This window comes from Symsagittifera roscoffensis, chromosome 2 (genome assembly GCF_963678635.1).
Source record: "Symsagittifera roscoffensis chromosome 2, txSymRosc1.1, whole genome shotgun sequence".
Taxonomy (NCBI): domain Eukaryota; kingdom Metazoa; phylum Xenacoelomorpha; order Acoela; family Convolutidae; genus Symsagittifera; species Symsagittifera roscoffensis.
The window spans coordinates 36,447,871-36,464,845 of record NC_087063.1 but is presented as its reverse complement, the minus strand read 5'-3'; the positions used below and the strand labels follow the sequence as shown (position 1 = coordinate 36,464,845).

At 36.2% G+C, this 16,975-nt stretch overlaps 2 protein-coding genes across 2 annotated transcripts in view; one reads left to right on the top strand and one right to left on the bottom strand.

Annotated features, from left to right (window-relative positions):
• LOC134839803 (AP-1 complex subunit mu-1-like) overlaps positions 1-16,975 on the top strand; it is a 379,140-nt gene that overhangs the window by 201,404 nt on the left and 160,761 nt on the right. The window lies entirely within an intron of this gene.
• The window catches only part of LOC134839022 (histidinol-phosphate aminotransferase-like), an 86,636-nt gene that overhangs the window by 11,634 nt on the left and 58,027 nt on the right, over positions 1-16,975 (bottom strand). Inside the window, exon 2 of the mRNA XM_063854414.1 lies at positions 7,217-7,484. Coding sequence (XP_063710484.1) covers positions 7,217-7,477 — 261 coding nt within the window. The 5' untranslated portion in view covers positions 7,478-7,484. The remainder of the gene's footprint in view (positions 1-7,216; positions 7,485-16,975) is intronic.

Genomic DNA, 16,975 nt, shown 5'->3' with positions numbered 1-16,975 from the left:
CTGACAGCACCTGTTTACAGGTTTGGTAGTTTCAAATTTTTAGGTTTTTCTTCAAGGTTTTTTAAATTCAATCTTAGTTCTTTGAAACAATTTAAAATGATATGAAATAACGTCACGTCTCAGAAATAAAAAAAAAACAATTGAGCAGTCGCATTTAGACACAAAATTTGCAACTCTTGAGATTGCTCTCACAATACCCAACTACAGAGTTGGGGTTTTTTAGTTTTTCCAAAATTCAAAACTAAGTTTTCGGAATTTTTTAGAAAATCCATGAGAAACGGCATATCTCAAGAACTACAAAGATTTGAGTAGTCAAGTTCGGACGCAAGATTCGCAACCTCTGAACGTACTCTGACTGCGCCACGTCTCTAAGTTTCTAAGAACACTATAGAAAACCGCATATACTGGAAATAAGATCTGCATCCTTTGAATGTACTCTGACAGCACCTGTTTACAGGTTTGGTAATTTCAAATTTTTAGGTTTTTCTTCAAGGTTTTTTAAATTCAATCTATGTTCTTTGAAACAATTTAAAATGATATGAAATAACGTCACGTCTCAGAAATAAAAAAAAAACAATTGAGCAGTCGCATTTAGACACAAAATTTGCAACTCTTGAGAGTGCTCTCACAATACCCAACTACAAAGTTGGGGTTTTTAAATTTTGCGAAACTTCAAATTTACGTATTCGGAAATTTCTTTAAAAAATCCATAAGAAACGGCATATCTCAAAAACTACAAAGATTTGAGCAGTCAAGTTCGGACGCAAGATTTGCAACCTCTGAACGTACCACCGCAACCTCTGAAGTTTCTAAGAACACTATAGAAAACCGCATATACTGTAAATAAGATCTGCATCCTTTTAATGTACTCTGACAGCACCTGTTTACAGGTTTGGTAGTTTCAAATTTTTAGGTTTTTCTTCAAGGTTTTTTAAATTCAATCTTAGTTCTTTGAAACAATTTAAAATGATATGAAATAACGTCACGTCTCAGAAATAAAAAAAAAACAATTGAGCAGTCGCATTTAGACACAAAATTTGCAACTCTTGAGAGTGCTCTCACAATACCCAACTACAAAGTTGGGGTTTTTAATTTTTCCAAAATTCAAAACTAAGTTTTCGGAATTTTTTAGAAAATCCATGAGAAACGGCATATCTCAAGAACTACAAAGATTTGAGTAGTCAAGTTCGGACGCAAGATTCGCAACCTCTGAACGTACTCTGACTGCGCCACGTCTCTAAGTTTCTAAGAACACTATAGAAAACCGCATATACTGGAAATAAGATCTGCATCCTTTGAATGTACTCTGACAGCACCAGTTTACAGGTTTGGTAATTTCAAATTTAGTATATAGGTTTTTATTCAAGGTTTTTTTAAATTCAATCTTAGTTCTTTAAAACAATTCAAAATGAGATTAAACAAAGTCACGTCTCAGAAATAAAAAAAAACAATTGAGCAGTCGCATTTAGACGCAAAAATTGCAACTCTTGAGAGTGCTCTCACAATACCCTTCTACAGAGTTGGGGTTTTTAAATTTTGCGAAACTTCAAATTTACGTATTCGGAAATTTTTAAGAAAATCCATAAGAAACGGCATATCTCGAAAACTACAAAGATTTGAGCAGTCAAGTTCGGACGCAAGATTCGCAACCTCTGAACGTACTCTGACTGCGCCACGACTCTAAGTTTCTAAGAACACTATAGAAAACCGCATATACTGGAAAAAATATCTGCATCCTTTGAATGAACTCTGACAGCACCTGTTTACAGGTTTGGTAATTTCCAATTTAGTATATAGGTTTTTATTCAAGGTTTTTTAAATTCAATCTTAGTTCTTTAAAACAATTCAAAATGAGATTAAACAAAGTCACGTCTCAGAAATAAAAAAAACAATTGAGCAGTCGCATTTAGACGCAAAAATTGCAACTCTTGAGAGTGCTCTCACAACACCCTTCTACAGAGTTGGGGTTTTTAAATTTTGCGAAACTTCAAATTTACGTATTCGGAAACTTTTTAGAAAATCCATAAGAAACGGCATATCTCAAAAACTACAAAGATTTGAGCAGTCAAGTTCGGACGCAAGATTCGCAACCTCTGAACGTACCACCGCAACCTCTGAAGTTTCTAAGAACACTATAGAAAACCGCATATACTGGAAATAAGATCTGAATCCTTTGAATGTACTCTGACAGCACCTGTTTACAGGTTTGGTAATTTCAAATTTTTAGGTTTTTCTTCAAGGTTTTTTAAATTCAATCTTACTTTTTTGAAACAATTTAAAATGATATGAAATAACGTCACGTCTCAGAAATAAAAAAAAAACAATTGAGCAGTCGCATTTAGACACAAAATTTGCAACTCTTGAGAGTGCTCTCACAATACCCAACTACAAAGTTGGGGTTTTTTAGTTTTTCCAAAATTCAAAACTAAGTTTTCGGAATTTTTTAGAAAATCCATGAGAAACGGCATATCTCAAGAACTACAAAGATTTGAGTAGTCAAGTTCGGACGCAAGATTCGCAACCTCTGAACGTACTCTGACTGCGCCACGTCTCTAAGTTTCTAAGAACACTATAGAAAACCGCATATACTGGAAATAAGATCTGCATCCTTTGAATGTACTCTGACAGCACCAGTTTACAGGTTTGGTAATTTCAAATTTAGTATATAGGTTTTTATTCAAGGTTTTTTTAAATTCAATCTTAGTTCTTTAAAACAATTCAAAATGAGATTAAACAAAGTCACGTCTCAGAAATAAAAAAAAACAATTGAGCAGTCGCATTTAGACGCAAAAATTGCAACTCTTGAGAGTGCTCTCACAATACCCTTCTACAGAGTTGGGGTTTTTAAATTTTGCGAAACTTCAAATTTACGTATTCGGAAATTTTTAAGAAAATCCATAAGAAACGGCATATCTCGAAAACTACAAAGATTTGAGCAGTCAAGTTCGGACGCAAGATTCGCAACCTCTGAACGTACTCTGACTGCGCCACGACTCTAAGTTTCTAAGAACACTATAGAAAACCGCATATACTGGAAAAAATATCTGCATCCTTTGAATGAACTCTGACAGCACCTGTTTACAGGTTTGGTAATTTCCAATTTAGTATATAGGTTTTTATTCAAGGTTTTTTAAATTCAATCTTAGTTCTTTAAAACAATTCAAAATGAGATTAAACAAAGTCACGTCTCAGAAATAAAAAAAACAATTGAGCAGTCGCATTTAGACGCAAAAATTGCAACTCTTGAGAGTGCTCTCACAACACCCTTCTACAGAGTTGGGGTTTTTAAATTTTGCGAAACTTCAAATTTACGTATTCGGAAACTTTTTAGAAAATCCATAAGAAACGGCATATCTCAAAAACTACAAAGATTTGAGCAGTCAAGTTCGGACGCAAGATTCGCAACCTCTGAACGTACCACCGCAACCTCTGAAGTTTCTAAGAACACTATAGAAAACCGCATATACTGGAAATAAGATCTGCATCCTTTGAATGTACTCTGACAGCACCTGTTTACAGGTTTGGTAATTTCAAATTTTTAGGTTTTTCTTCAAGGTTTTTTAAATTAAATCTGACTTTTTTGAAACAATTTAAAATGATATGAAATAACGACACGTCTCAGAAATAAAAAAAAACAATTGAGCAGTCGCATTTAGACGCAAAATTTGCAACTCTTGAGAGTGCTCTCACAATACGCTACTACAGAGTTGGTTTTTTTTAAATTTTGCGAAATTTCAAATTTAAGTATTCCGAAATTTTTTCAAAAATCCATAAGAAACGGCATATCTCAAAAACTACAATGATTTGAGCAGTCAAGTTCGGACGCAATATTCGCAACCTCTGAACGTACTCTGACTGCACCACGTCTCTAAGTTTCTAAGAACACTATAGAAAACCGCAAATACTGGAAATAAGATCTGCATCCTTTGAATGTACTCTGGCAGCACGTGATTACAGGTTTTCTAATTTCAAATTTTGTAAAATCGGTTTTTATGGAAGTTTTTTTAAATTCAATCTTAGTTCTCTGGAAACACTCCAAAATGAGATGAAATAACGTCACGTCTCAGAAATAAAAAAAACAATCGAGCAGTCGCATTTAGACGCAAAATTTGCATGTTGAGAGTACTCTCACAAAACCCTACAACATAGCTGGGTTTTTAATTTTTGCGAAACTCTAAATTCAAGTTTTCGGAAATTTTTTTAGAAAATCAATAAGAAACGGCATACCTCAAAAACTACAAAGATTTGAGCAGTCAAGTTCGGACGCAAAATTCACAACCTCTGAAAGTCTTTTGACTGCGCCTAACTACAGGGGTAGAAATTTCAAACTCTGGAGACAAAAAACTTAAATTTGAGCTTTCAGAAAACTTTTTGACAAAAAAAATCACAAAAAACGTCATTTCTCAGTCATCAAGTTTTGAATCAAATCAAAAATTTAGTTTTAAGTGAATACAGTTTGTGCAATTGCATTCAATCTTCTATAAGCACGAACTTACTTCACTGAAATGCTCTTTAAAAAATGTCCAGTATAAACTCGTTAGGATGTCTTTCATGTTTTCGCACTCGATGTCATATTTCAAATAGTCTTTAATAAGATTCGTCGCGCGCGTTGGAATTAATACAATTCTGATTTCCGAAGTCTAAATTTAGTGCTTTCATATTTTTTCAAGTTCAAATGTCTTGTTTGTCCTTTTTCTTTAATTAAATAAAATTTTCCCTCAGGTCTGTTTTGCCATTGAAAATTCTTTGAAGTAGGAATGTGTAGTTCATGATCAAGTGACAGCGGTAAGATCTTAAGTTGAACCATTCGGTCTTTGTAACCATGATTAGCCTGAAATCCAAGCTGTTGCTTTCCTTTGCACACTTTCGATGATTTTAAAATCATTTTTAAAGGTTTCCATGGAGGTGAGCCATAGCTTACAATCGGGGCGACATACCTTTTGTATGCTTTTTTATATGCTTGGTTGTTAATTTCGAGAATTACCTTTCAAGCGAGTGTAACGCCTTTAGAGCTTTGGCTGATCTTGTTTTTGCATTTTCTGTCCAGTTCCAATCATTAGTGATTATGAGTCTAAGGTCTTTCATTACATTTATTTCCTCGATTATTGTATTATTGACTTAATGCTATTTATTATAGTTTTTGAAATAGTTCGTTCCATAGATTTTTTGGTGCACCAATTCCATTATCTTTTTGTGTCTATATTTAATTCTACAGGGTTATTCGATACAAATTTGTAATCATCAGCATAGCCAAAGCTTGCCGACATTGAGCACTCGGTTAGGTCACTTATACAAAGGATGAACATCGAAGATCCGAGAATCGACAGCTGAGGTACACCGCTGTATACGGGCAAAACATCAGAGACTGCTCGTCCGATTCGAATGGTTTGCTTTCTATTATACAGGTAATTTTGTTATAATTTCAAGCATGGGCCTGCAAAACCAAAACTTCCAAGCTTTTCAATAATAATCCAATGGTTAACCCTGTCGATCGCTTTCTTGAGATCTGAGTAGAGACAAGCCACATAATTTGTTTCAATTGAGATCATGAGGTTATCATTTTGTCGAACAATAATTTTTCTAACACTTTAGACTTTAGTGTTTTAGAATAAGTGACGTTAGACTTATTGGGCGGTAATTGGAAGCTAGTTTGTCTTGTTTTGAAAATGGTGACAATTTCACTTACTTTGCATGTTGATGGAAAGATGCATTTATTAGCTATCGCAATAAATAATAAATACAAAAATTTAGAGATAGAACAGCTGAGTTTCTTCAATAGAAGATTTCCGATAGAAAATTTCACCAGGTATAGACTAAGATTCTCTGACTTTTGAGGTAATTTAGCAGTTTTGAGAAGTTTATGTTGATAAAGAGAGCTTCTTCATATGATCTCTGATCTTCGGTTAATCTCTTTTCAAGTTATTTTTCAAGATATTTTAATTTGTGCTAATGAGCTTTTATGTTTAGATTTCCTAGGAACGTGTTTAGAGATTATGTCAACTAAGCAATGGTACCACAATTCGGTCATGAAATGAACATTGCTATAAGAGTACGGGTTAAACGGGTTTTCAATGATAAATTGATTTATGGCCTCCCAGTTTGCTTTCGAAAATGAACGTTTCAAGTTGTGATTTAGTTTCGTGTGGTAGGGTGGATAATCGGTGGTGTATACAGATTTCAGTCGGTTGTCTACTTTCACGGATGCTAATATTACGGGTTGATTACATAGTATTACGTCTAGTTGAGATTTGTCTTTATATAGTAGTAGTAGTAGTAGTTGAGGCTTCTGGGAAGTCACGCTTCCCAAGGGTTTATGAGTCCCGTCATTTACATGTTTTCATCAAGTTAAGTTTGTGTTTCGAGTTTTTTCCAGTTGTTACAGTGAATGCATTTGCAGATAATTCTCCAAGTTGAGATTTAGAAGTCAAAATTAACCCATGCTTACAGCGTTGTTTTTCATTTCTTCGCTGTTAAGTTTCTTCAGCTTCAATTTTACGCTTTTTTGACCTTGAGCAAATTACCTTTCGGCAAAGAGAGGCAAGGGTTAGAGTAATTCTGAAAACAACCCATGCCTATTGCGTTTTCTGATTGACTTGGTGGAACAAGTAAAAGAGTTGGGTCCTGCTACAAAGCAAGTATAAAAGATGGGTCTCAATACTTTCTTGCGTGTTTCAAACTGCGTTTTTTTAGTAAGGTGGGTGGAAACCTTATTTGAAACCGCTTTCTTTTTAAATTGTGAGATGGATTTTCATTCGACCCTGATGTATCTATACCCTTAGAGTTACGTTTCCCGGGTTAATCCCAACCTCCGATAAAATATCAGGTTAGTTTTCATCTTATTTACTCATTTTAACATAGATAGCGGGGATCCAGACTGATCTTACTTGATGTTGCGTTTTAAGGGCCTTGATAGACAGTAGAAATGCTGTGTCTACAGGCTTAACTAATGGCATATTGGGGAACCAGACTGACCTTAGGTAAATATTGTGTACAATTAATGTATGAAGGCGTACTTATTATCATTTAAAGGGTTACTTTATCACAGCAAGGTCATCAGTGGTGACTTTTTCCCCATTTTAGTCAATGTTGAAAAACGAGGGAGCTACGGGTAGGGGAGAGTATGGGGAGGGTAAGCGGGATGTGAATGTGCTCCGGACTGTGCATTATATGAGATGCCTTCGAATGCGGGTAATTATGCCTTCAGATGCCTTATTACCTTCAGGCCAAGCCATGATCTCAATTCACTCCTGTACGGCTCTTGATCTAGGGCTGGATAATGGTGAATCTTATGAAGATTGCCATCCAGAAAAGATAGAGCCTCTTCACAAGGTCCCATGATGCCAGTTGTTACGCTAAAATCGGCTATTAAATTTTCAGTTGTCATCCAATCTTGACCTCCGTGGAAAGCTTTGTCCTCTACCACAAGAGCAGACGAAGACTGTTCAGACATAGAGTCACCGTTAGCAGTATTCGACATCTTTTCTGAAGGATAAATTTTTCCAGATAATTTGAAGAAAAAAAACAGAAAAAAAAAACACTTTAATTATTATACAAAATGGCTGTTTTTTTTTCAGGCATAATTAGAAGGTCATAACTACCATAGTAACCAAGGTAACAGTCAGGAGTCTCTTCATCACGTATTTCAACCACAATTTTAGGAACATTCTAGATATGTAAGTGATAAAATAATCAGAAGGTCAAAAGTGAGGTTACACAGGAGTCACTTCATCATATGTTGCAGTCAAAATCCTAGAAGTTTACTTGATATGGAAGTGTTAACGATTAAAAAAAGGAGATGATTAAAGTTGCTATGATTAAATAACAACACTTATTATTGCAGAATGCGGGTGAATGATCTTTGCTCAGCTCTTGCCCTGATGTCCAGCAAACTCTGCAAGACACATACGGATCCGTCATCCGTTGAGGCCCTTCTTGCCAGTCGCCTTGTTGCTCTCGTTTCGATCATGATTTCTTGTTACTTTTTTCGTCGTATCTCTGTAACCGATCACAGTGTGTTCGTATAACGTGGCTTAAAAAAGAAGATAGTGACAATTTATGGAATTTCCAACCTAGAACGCATGCGATGTTCAGATATGATAGGCAATCAGCGGTAAAAAAGAAAGGCGGTGGCGTTTTGTTATATATACCAGTCAAATTGGCTCCGAAATTGAGGCCTGATCTAAATTTATTTGATAAAGAAAAATATGAGTCAGTGTGGGTTGAGTGCAAATCTACATTTAACATTTCGAGTAAAGAAAAAATGTTAGTTAATTTGTGTTATAACCCAAGCAGATCAAACTTTATTGATTTTTTGGAACAATTAACGCTTAACATAGATAATGCTTTTTCAGTTTCTAATAAAATTACGCTTTTGGGTGATTATAACATAAATTATCTGGATAGCAAAGAAAAAGAAAATTTAGATTCTATAATTATTCCATATGGATTGAAGGTTTTTTGTCCAAACGATGAGACCAGAATTAGTTCCTCAACAAAAACTCATATCGACTACATAATCAGTGACTATGAAACAAACGGCTTTGAGTTTTGTTTTGATACACCTTATAAAACCGACCATTTTGCTTCATTTATTTTGACGGATATAAAATGCGGCAAAATTTTACCGAGGATAATTACGACTTTCAATAAGAAAAATTATCAGAAAAATGAATTTTGCAATTCACTCTCCGCTCTTCCTTGGTATCTCTTATATCAATGTACAGACGCACAAAACATGTTCTCGACGATGATTTATTTAATTTCTTGTGCTCTACAGCAACATGCTCCTATCGAAAAAAAGTTTGTTCGTAATTTTAAACCAAAAAACGTGTTGAAAACGGAATGGTTCGATTCAGAATGTCAGCAATTGTTGACTAAGAAACAGAATTCACTCAGATCATATCGCAGTCAAAGCACAAGCGATAATTGGTCAAAGTACCAGTTTTTACGTAATCAAATGAGCAAATTGATTAGAAGTAAACAATTCGATCATTCAAAAAATTGTTTTTCACTTCTCAGCACTATCCAACAAAAATGGAAATATATTAACCAAGTTAGAGGTACATGTTCTGGCAACCATCGAATTACAGTTCTACGAAATTCCTTCAGTGAAATGATAACCCAAGACAAAAAAATTGCCAATCATTTAAATTATATTTTTTCAAACTTAGGCGAATTTTTCGGCGCTAAAAAGCCTCCGAATTACAACAAATCTGCCTCTGAATCTGCATCTTTTCATTTTCAACACATTACAGTGAAGCAATGCTTTGATATAGTTCGAAAAATCAATGTTGGAAAACCTCTCGGACCTTGTACCGTACCTGCTTGGGCAATCATTGACGGTCAATCAGTTATAGTTCCACATTTAACTTTTGTCATAAATACTTGCTTAGATGAGAACATTTTCCCGATCGAACTGAAAAAAGCAAACGTAACCCCTTTGTTCAAAAAAGATGACCCAATGGATGCAAAAAATTATCGGCCAATATCAATAACTTGTGCTTTTTCTAAAATTTTTGAAAAAATTTTACATGCCCAAATAACAGAACATCTTGACAAATTTCAAATAATGACACCATTTCAATTCGGATTTCGCAAAAACATTTCAACACAAGATGCTCTTGTTTATGTGACAGAAAGTATTCGAAATCAAATAGATTCAAAAAAAATCGTACATGCAGCTTTATTAGATCTGTCCAAGGCTTTTGATTCTATTTCGCATGAAGTTTTAATTGAAAAAATGCTTTCTCTCGGTTTTTCAAATGGAGCAAATGCTTTAATTGCTAGCTTCCTAAACAAACGTATTCAAAGAGTAAACGTCAATGGAATTTTTTCAGACTGGATTGAAATAAAACGAGGTGTCCCACAAGGAACGGTACTTGGTCCGTTGTTGTTCAATATTTATGTTAATGACATACAAGAGCGATTATATGAGGGTTGTACTTTAGTTCAATATGCTGACGACTGTATGGTTTTTTCCTCTTCTATAATTTCTGAGGATGCTTTGAATCGATTGCAAAAATCACTCAATAATCTAACGGAATTTTTTGCAGAGAACCAATTGAATCTGAATGCATCTAAATCGGAATTTATAACATTTTGTCAAAAAAATGATAGCAAAAATGTGGATACTGATAAACTAGTAATTAGTGGGCATTATGTAGCAAAAAAATCAGAATGCAAATATTTAGGCATAATTCTTGATTCAAGTTTATCTTTTCATGCTCAAATCAAAACAATTCTCCAAAAAATGGCCCAAGGGATTAAAACTATTGATACAATTGGACAACAACTGCCGACATTATCATTAGTTGCCTTGCTTCATTGTCTTGTTTTATCACATTTAGATTATTCAGCAATTTTTTTACAACAAATTAATGCTACTTTGATGCTATCTCTGGAGAAACAGTTGAACTGGGCGCTAAAAAGAACATATTTCAGATCGAATTTTAAATCTTCTTCCCTTCTTCGCATTAGCAAATCGTTCATTGGAATCGAGAAAAGAATTGAGTTAAAGTGTATAACATACTTATACCAATATCTTACAAACAAAAAGAAGGCTTTTGAAAATACACTGAGACTACCGACTGCCAATTATAGGCTCAACGAAAGAACGAAACAAATTATTTTTGACAAACATTGTTCGACTGCTTCTCTACAAAAATCATTTTTTCATTTGACTTCTAAAAAATGGAATTCACTGCCCATAATTTTGCGCAATTTAGAAAAATTGAAAACAGAATTCAAGAAAAAATTGAAAGAATTTTACGTGAGTGAATTGAGAAACAATCCTATATGTACTAATACAAATACGTGGCGTGATTACCGTTTTTGCTAGTTCTATATTTTTTAATTCAGTTTAATTTTTCACACATTGCTTGAAAGAGAAACTGTATATACTCTGTATATACGTTGTATAATTGGACTATCTGTAAAATTGTTTGTAAAGTTTTATTACCAGCTTGTTCCTAATTCTTAAATCTTTAATTTTCTATAGTATCCGAAACTTCATATACTTTAATCAACCAATTTCCGAACTGTAACCGATTTTGTTTTTTTTTGTTTTGTTTATTGCTTGTTTTCTGATGTTTTGTTTTTGTTTGATGTAACCAATGAATTTATAACCAACTTTATTATTTACACTTTGCTACACTGATGCCTCGGCTTTTTATTGTATAGTAATTCAAGTGTTCTTTCTTCTTCTTCTTCATAAATGCGCACATTTCCAATCCACGTCCTGTTCTAGTGGCGTTCCTCAAGGCAGCATCTTGGGGCCGTTGCGAATACAGTTTTCTCAAAGCTTTGTCTACTGCTTCTCTCAGTGGAACATTTGTATACAAACTCTTCACATCTAGAGATATCAAATTTTCATTGGGCTCATTACTAGTGCTCTCTAAGATTTCTCTCGAATCTAGTGAGTTGGTTTCGATGTTTGCGCCCTCAATTTTCTCGAAAAACTTTGCAAGAACCTTGTTCAAGTTATAATAAGAGCTACCAGGCAAGGAGAGGACCGGTCTTAATGGGTTATTCACTTTATGCAAATTTCGCCAACCCATAAAGCCTGGCGGGCTGCCCCCAGTGGACCTCACCCTTTGGTAGAGATTCTCACTTATTAGCCAACAACTCCTTATTGATGTCTCGTAGGTGCCCTTCCTCATTACAAAAAAACCGACGCCTTTGTCAAACTTGTTACACAATTGTCATAGTTGTTACATGATTCAAAGTTGTTTTCTACTGATATAACTTCTCTACAGCAAGATATTGAGTCTTATACAAACTGTTGTTTTGCAAATGATTTATCGGTCAATCACAATAAGTGCAGTCTCAATGTTTTCAAAGGCAATTTTCCTCGTCATGTGATGGTCAACGACCAGGACATAACTGCCTCAACTTGTCTCGGATGGCTTGAACTGGATGATACATATCAAAAATAAGCTGTTTTCATGTAACAAGTCACTTCATTTCCTCAGGCGCAATTTTCTTTTCACTGCCTCTAAATCCACCAACCTCATGCTTGATAACATGTGTATAAAGAGTATGCTTTTTTATGCATCCCCTCTTTGGTTTCTTCCATTATTTTAGATCCGAAAACTTGAAAGTTTCAATCGAAAGTGTCTGAAATGGGTTATTGGTTCAATACCCTATAAAGACCAGTTACTTCTCAGAAAAACTCTGCCTATCTGTTAGCATCTTATTTTCAACTATGTGTTACTGTTCTACAAAACGTTACAAGGCCTTACAGAATTGCCGTTTTCTACGTTTTTCTTTTTTAAGGTGACCACCCGCCGGAAATCCACCATCATCTGCACAACTCAATCAGCAAAGAAGTGACAGACTGAGAAGTTCTTTTTTCATCGCGTTGAGAAATCGGTCAACGCGTTGATCCGTCTTGGTGTAGACATCTTCGCTCCCCTCGAGTCTTTCAAGAGAAGAGTCAAGGAACTACTTTTAGAGAGAACTGTGTCAACTTTTGATCAAGTGAACTCGTGTCCATGGTTCTTGAAGTGCACTTGCTCAAACTGTCGATCTTGACTTGAGATTGTTGTTTTAATTTTTGCTTTAAATTATTCAAGGGAATTTTTTCTTTCTTCTTCTTCTTCTTCTTCTTCTTCTTCTTCTTCTCGATAATTATCCTGGTGTCCGCCCAATCGGCACTGGGGAAGTTATGCACCGCATCATTGGTAAGACTGTTTGCAGGAAGTTTTCAACTGAAATGGAGCTGTCATCTGGTCCCCTACAACTCACTGCTGGTCATAAGAGTGGTATTGATGCCTCTATTCATTCTATAAGAAACTTCTTCAACGGTTCTGACAGTGACGGAATTCTTCTGGTAGACGCAGAAAATGCCTTTAACCTCCTTAACCGCAGAGTAGTTCTACATAACATCCAGTACAGCTGCCAACTTGTGTCAAGATTTGCCCACAATCTTTAACGCTTTTTGGTATTTGGTGAAGAATTGTCCGGTGAAGAGGGAAAGACTCAGTTTAACCGTTTGCCATGGTTGTCTATGGCCTCTCCATTACTCTGCTTATCTACACTGCTCCTGTGAACAGTGGTAAGCATATCTGGTATGCGGATGACGCTGGAGGTGCTGGAAAACTGAGGCATTAAGACATTGGTGGGACTTTCTTTGTCAGATGGGACCGAGCTTAGGTTACTACCCGAATGCAGAGAAGACCATCTTAGTTGTCAAACCTGACTAAATGAATGAAGCGAAACTTGTATTTGAGGAAACTGGTGTTGTCATCACTGCTATAGGTGCCAAGTATTTAGGCACACCACTTGGGAGCAAAAAGTATGAGAACTAGTTGTTGACCAACCGCGATGACAAAATCGGGAAACAACTTGAGAAACTGTCAGGAATTGCGTCGATACATCCGCAAGCAGCCTATGCTGGTTTCACTGTTGGATTCCTGAACAAGTGGAACTTTCTTGCCCGTACCGTGGACACTTTCGGTGATCATGTGCACTGCCTAGAGGAAACCATCGAGAATCAAGTTATCCATGCACTGTTGGGGCTTCCGTGTAATCGCAATCTTGTGACATATTGAGGCTCCCATGCAGTGTGGGTGGACTTGACATTCAGAACCCCGTGATGTCTACCCCCGGTGAGCTAACGAGCTCTGTTATTCTGGCTACCCCTTTGATGATTCTCATAAACGAACAGCAATCATTAACAGTGGACACATGCCATGAGCAGGCGAAACAGAAGCATGTTCTTATGAAAAAAAGCGAGAACGTTCAGAAGATTATCTTCAGAACACTTTATTGGTTTCCACTAGTTCCGAAAAACAAATATTGGAGTTAACATACGAGAAAGGAGCTTGCAATTGGCTGAATACCCTTCCGATTGAAAAAAAGGGATATGCACTCCATAAATGTGACTTTCGTGATGCGTGGGCAATGTGCTACTGCCTACCTGTCAAGAACCTGCGACCAATTGCGTTTGTGGCCAGTCCTTCAATGTGGAGCACGCCATGATTTGTAAAACCGGAGGTTTTGTTGAGCAGCAAAATGACGAGATTAGAAATTTTTTCGCCCGTACCTTAGATTCTGTTTGCGAGAAGTTGGCCTTGAGCCTCATTTGCAGCCTCTCAGCGGTGAAATTCTCCAACCGAGTACTGCGAACTCATCTGACGAAGCGTGTCTTGACATTGTCTGCGACAATTTCTGGGCAAGAAGAAGCGTTAAGACTAATCCGACAAGAGTAATACGCCATATTCTGATGCCATTAGTGAAATCCGGCTGAAGACTTTTTCTCACTCCTACGATCAGCTACCACAGTCTTCAGGGGAACCCGAAAATGGAGAACCGACAACGGCCAAGACTAAAACTTCCATCACTTTGATGTTATATTATTTTTCTGTTGTGAATATACTTTGTATTCTTATTAATGCAGAATAGTTGTTACATTGTCCCACATTCCAGTGGCTTGTTCCAAAAAAACTTGTAAAATTGCAGTTCTATCTGTTTGCAACTTAAATTAGCTTTTACATATTCTTACGGTGCTTTTATTTTGTATAGCTTTGTTATTTTTTTTCAGTGTACTGATGATGGCATAATGTTCTCTTTTTTTTGTATAATATTAACCGAGATAACAGTCAGGAGACCCTTCACCACGTATTCACGTATTCAAGTCAAAATCCTTGGAAATTTTTAGATATGAAAATGATAATGATAAAAAAATTTGACAGGTGCTGATTTCCTTACAATCAAAATCGATACCGGTTACGTTTCTTCGATAAGAGCACGCAACTCGACACGAGAAAATATAATATACAAAAGTTACAAATAAAAAATTTTGTCGAAATATGTTTTGTCATTTATTGTTCCGAGTACGCAAGCGGCGTTCACAATCTCTATTGCCAGGGAGATTCTCTGTTTTAAGAAGCTGCCTGCTCTGGGTTCCTCAGTGCATATGCTTAGGTTCTTACGAAGCTTGCTAAACATTTCTGTGCTGGGGCCGACCTCGCCCTGAATCTCAAAAGCTAGCGGTTGAAAGGGATACCCATCATCTACTAGATCTTTATACTTGTCATTTGTCGCTCTTCCGCTTCAGCGGCAACCGTACCAGGGTTAAATACAGACCCGGCATTAATCCTACAAGGAGCTAAGGAGTCTACTACCGTTACATCTCACAATAGCTACTGACCAACAGCCCATGGAACGAGCGTCTGGTCGCTTCTGATTGGTCCTGTAGAGGTGTCATGGTTCTAAAACAGACAAAATGTGAAACGAAACAATCTCTGCTTTATAAGGGCATTCAGAATCTCCCTGCACTTTTGAGGCAAGAAAGACCATTCCATTCATCTTCGGTAACGACTATTCAGCTACCGAAGTCCTATCACAAATCTGAGTTGTTGGTTTAACAGTTTTAACTTTAAATTTTTGCACGGGATGACGTTCAACCAATGGTAGCCAAATCTATCTTGGAACGCGTTGAATCTTTTTACGTCCGTTGGTTCGAGTCGTAAAATCAAGTCAGCCTTCAAAAATTGGCTCTAACCAATTTTTTTGGATTTCATTTTCCGGAGCTTTTTCTTTTTGTCCAAGCTCAAACCACCGTTGAAGCGCAACATCATAGGTTCCATCCACATGCTCCAAACCAAAAATTTTGCTCAAGGAATTTTTCGCTCCTACTGCTGAGGCTAAGAAAGCGGGTAAAGCGAGTAGACGAGCGGAAGAAACGCCCAAGCGAACTTTGGCTGCCGGGAGAACTGCTTGTAAAAACTGGTTATCATCTATTTTCACATTAGTGACCTTGCATAACGAGTTTCTGAGTTATTTGTAGTAGCGTTCCAAAAAATCATTTTACAAAAAACAAAAGCTCGTACGCAAAAAATGTAGGAGTTTTGGCATGCTAAAGCAATTTTTCAGGAGGTAAAAACCATAATGGGCGTCTAATTTGTCAATGACATCCGAGATTTTTTCAAGCTCCCTAATTTTTTCGTCGAGCAATTTTTTTTGGCAAAGTTCGCCGATTCGAGAATCTAAAATGAGGAGTTCTTTTTTGTTTTTATTTATATTATGGGGCATATTTTTCGAAATTGTGTTAAAATTGAATTATACTGTGTACTCGTAGTCGGTCCCAAAAAACAAAATTCGTACTTCTCAATGTTCGAGCTCAGGTCATAAACTTGTTCCAATTTCAGAATGTTTTTAAGGTCCCGGAGTACTACCCTATAATCGTCGGCTAAATTTCCATCATCTAAATACCAGATGTTAGTTTCGACTCCAAATGTTTGACTAATGTCTGAATTGACATAATGACAGAGCTTCCGTACAAAAAGTAACTAAGCTTACTATATGAGCAATGGGTGTAATTATACAATTCGCGGCGATTTGAATAAAAATGATTCAGCATTGTTTCTCTATTTAGAGAGTTAAAGGCAATCTTAAAATCTAGTTTTGAAAAAACAAGGCATTTTGGATTGTCGTCGCGTTACATTAATTTTTGGCATAATGTCGAATATCTTTTATAGACCATTGATGTTTTTCCTTGAGATCATGATAACATTACAATGCACTTTACCACGGCCACTTTTTGAGAAGATATAGGAAAAACGCGATGCCTTAACAATTTTTGAAAAATATCTACGTCAGTTCAAAAAATCAGCGTTTGCTGTCACCGCATCAAGTTTCTGTAAACTTGTCTGAAAATTACAGTAATCCATAGTGCCAGCCCATGGCCGTTTTAGGAGCACGGTGGTTCAACACTTCTAGAGTCCTCGTTTGCTTAGCCCCTCGACTCGATACCTCAATCAGAATATTCAGTTCAGTTCAAATCAGTTCAATTCATTCTGATTATATCGGCGATTTTTCGTCTCTTTCGATCAGCTTGTGCTCTTTTCCTTTTCAATTCTTCATTTCGAATGTATTGATTCCAGTTTATCTCCAAAAATTGTCCAGTATATTTTTGAAACCATTCGTTGTTGAAGAGTTTATGACTTCACTTGGCAGTGCATTTCAGTCTCTT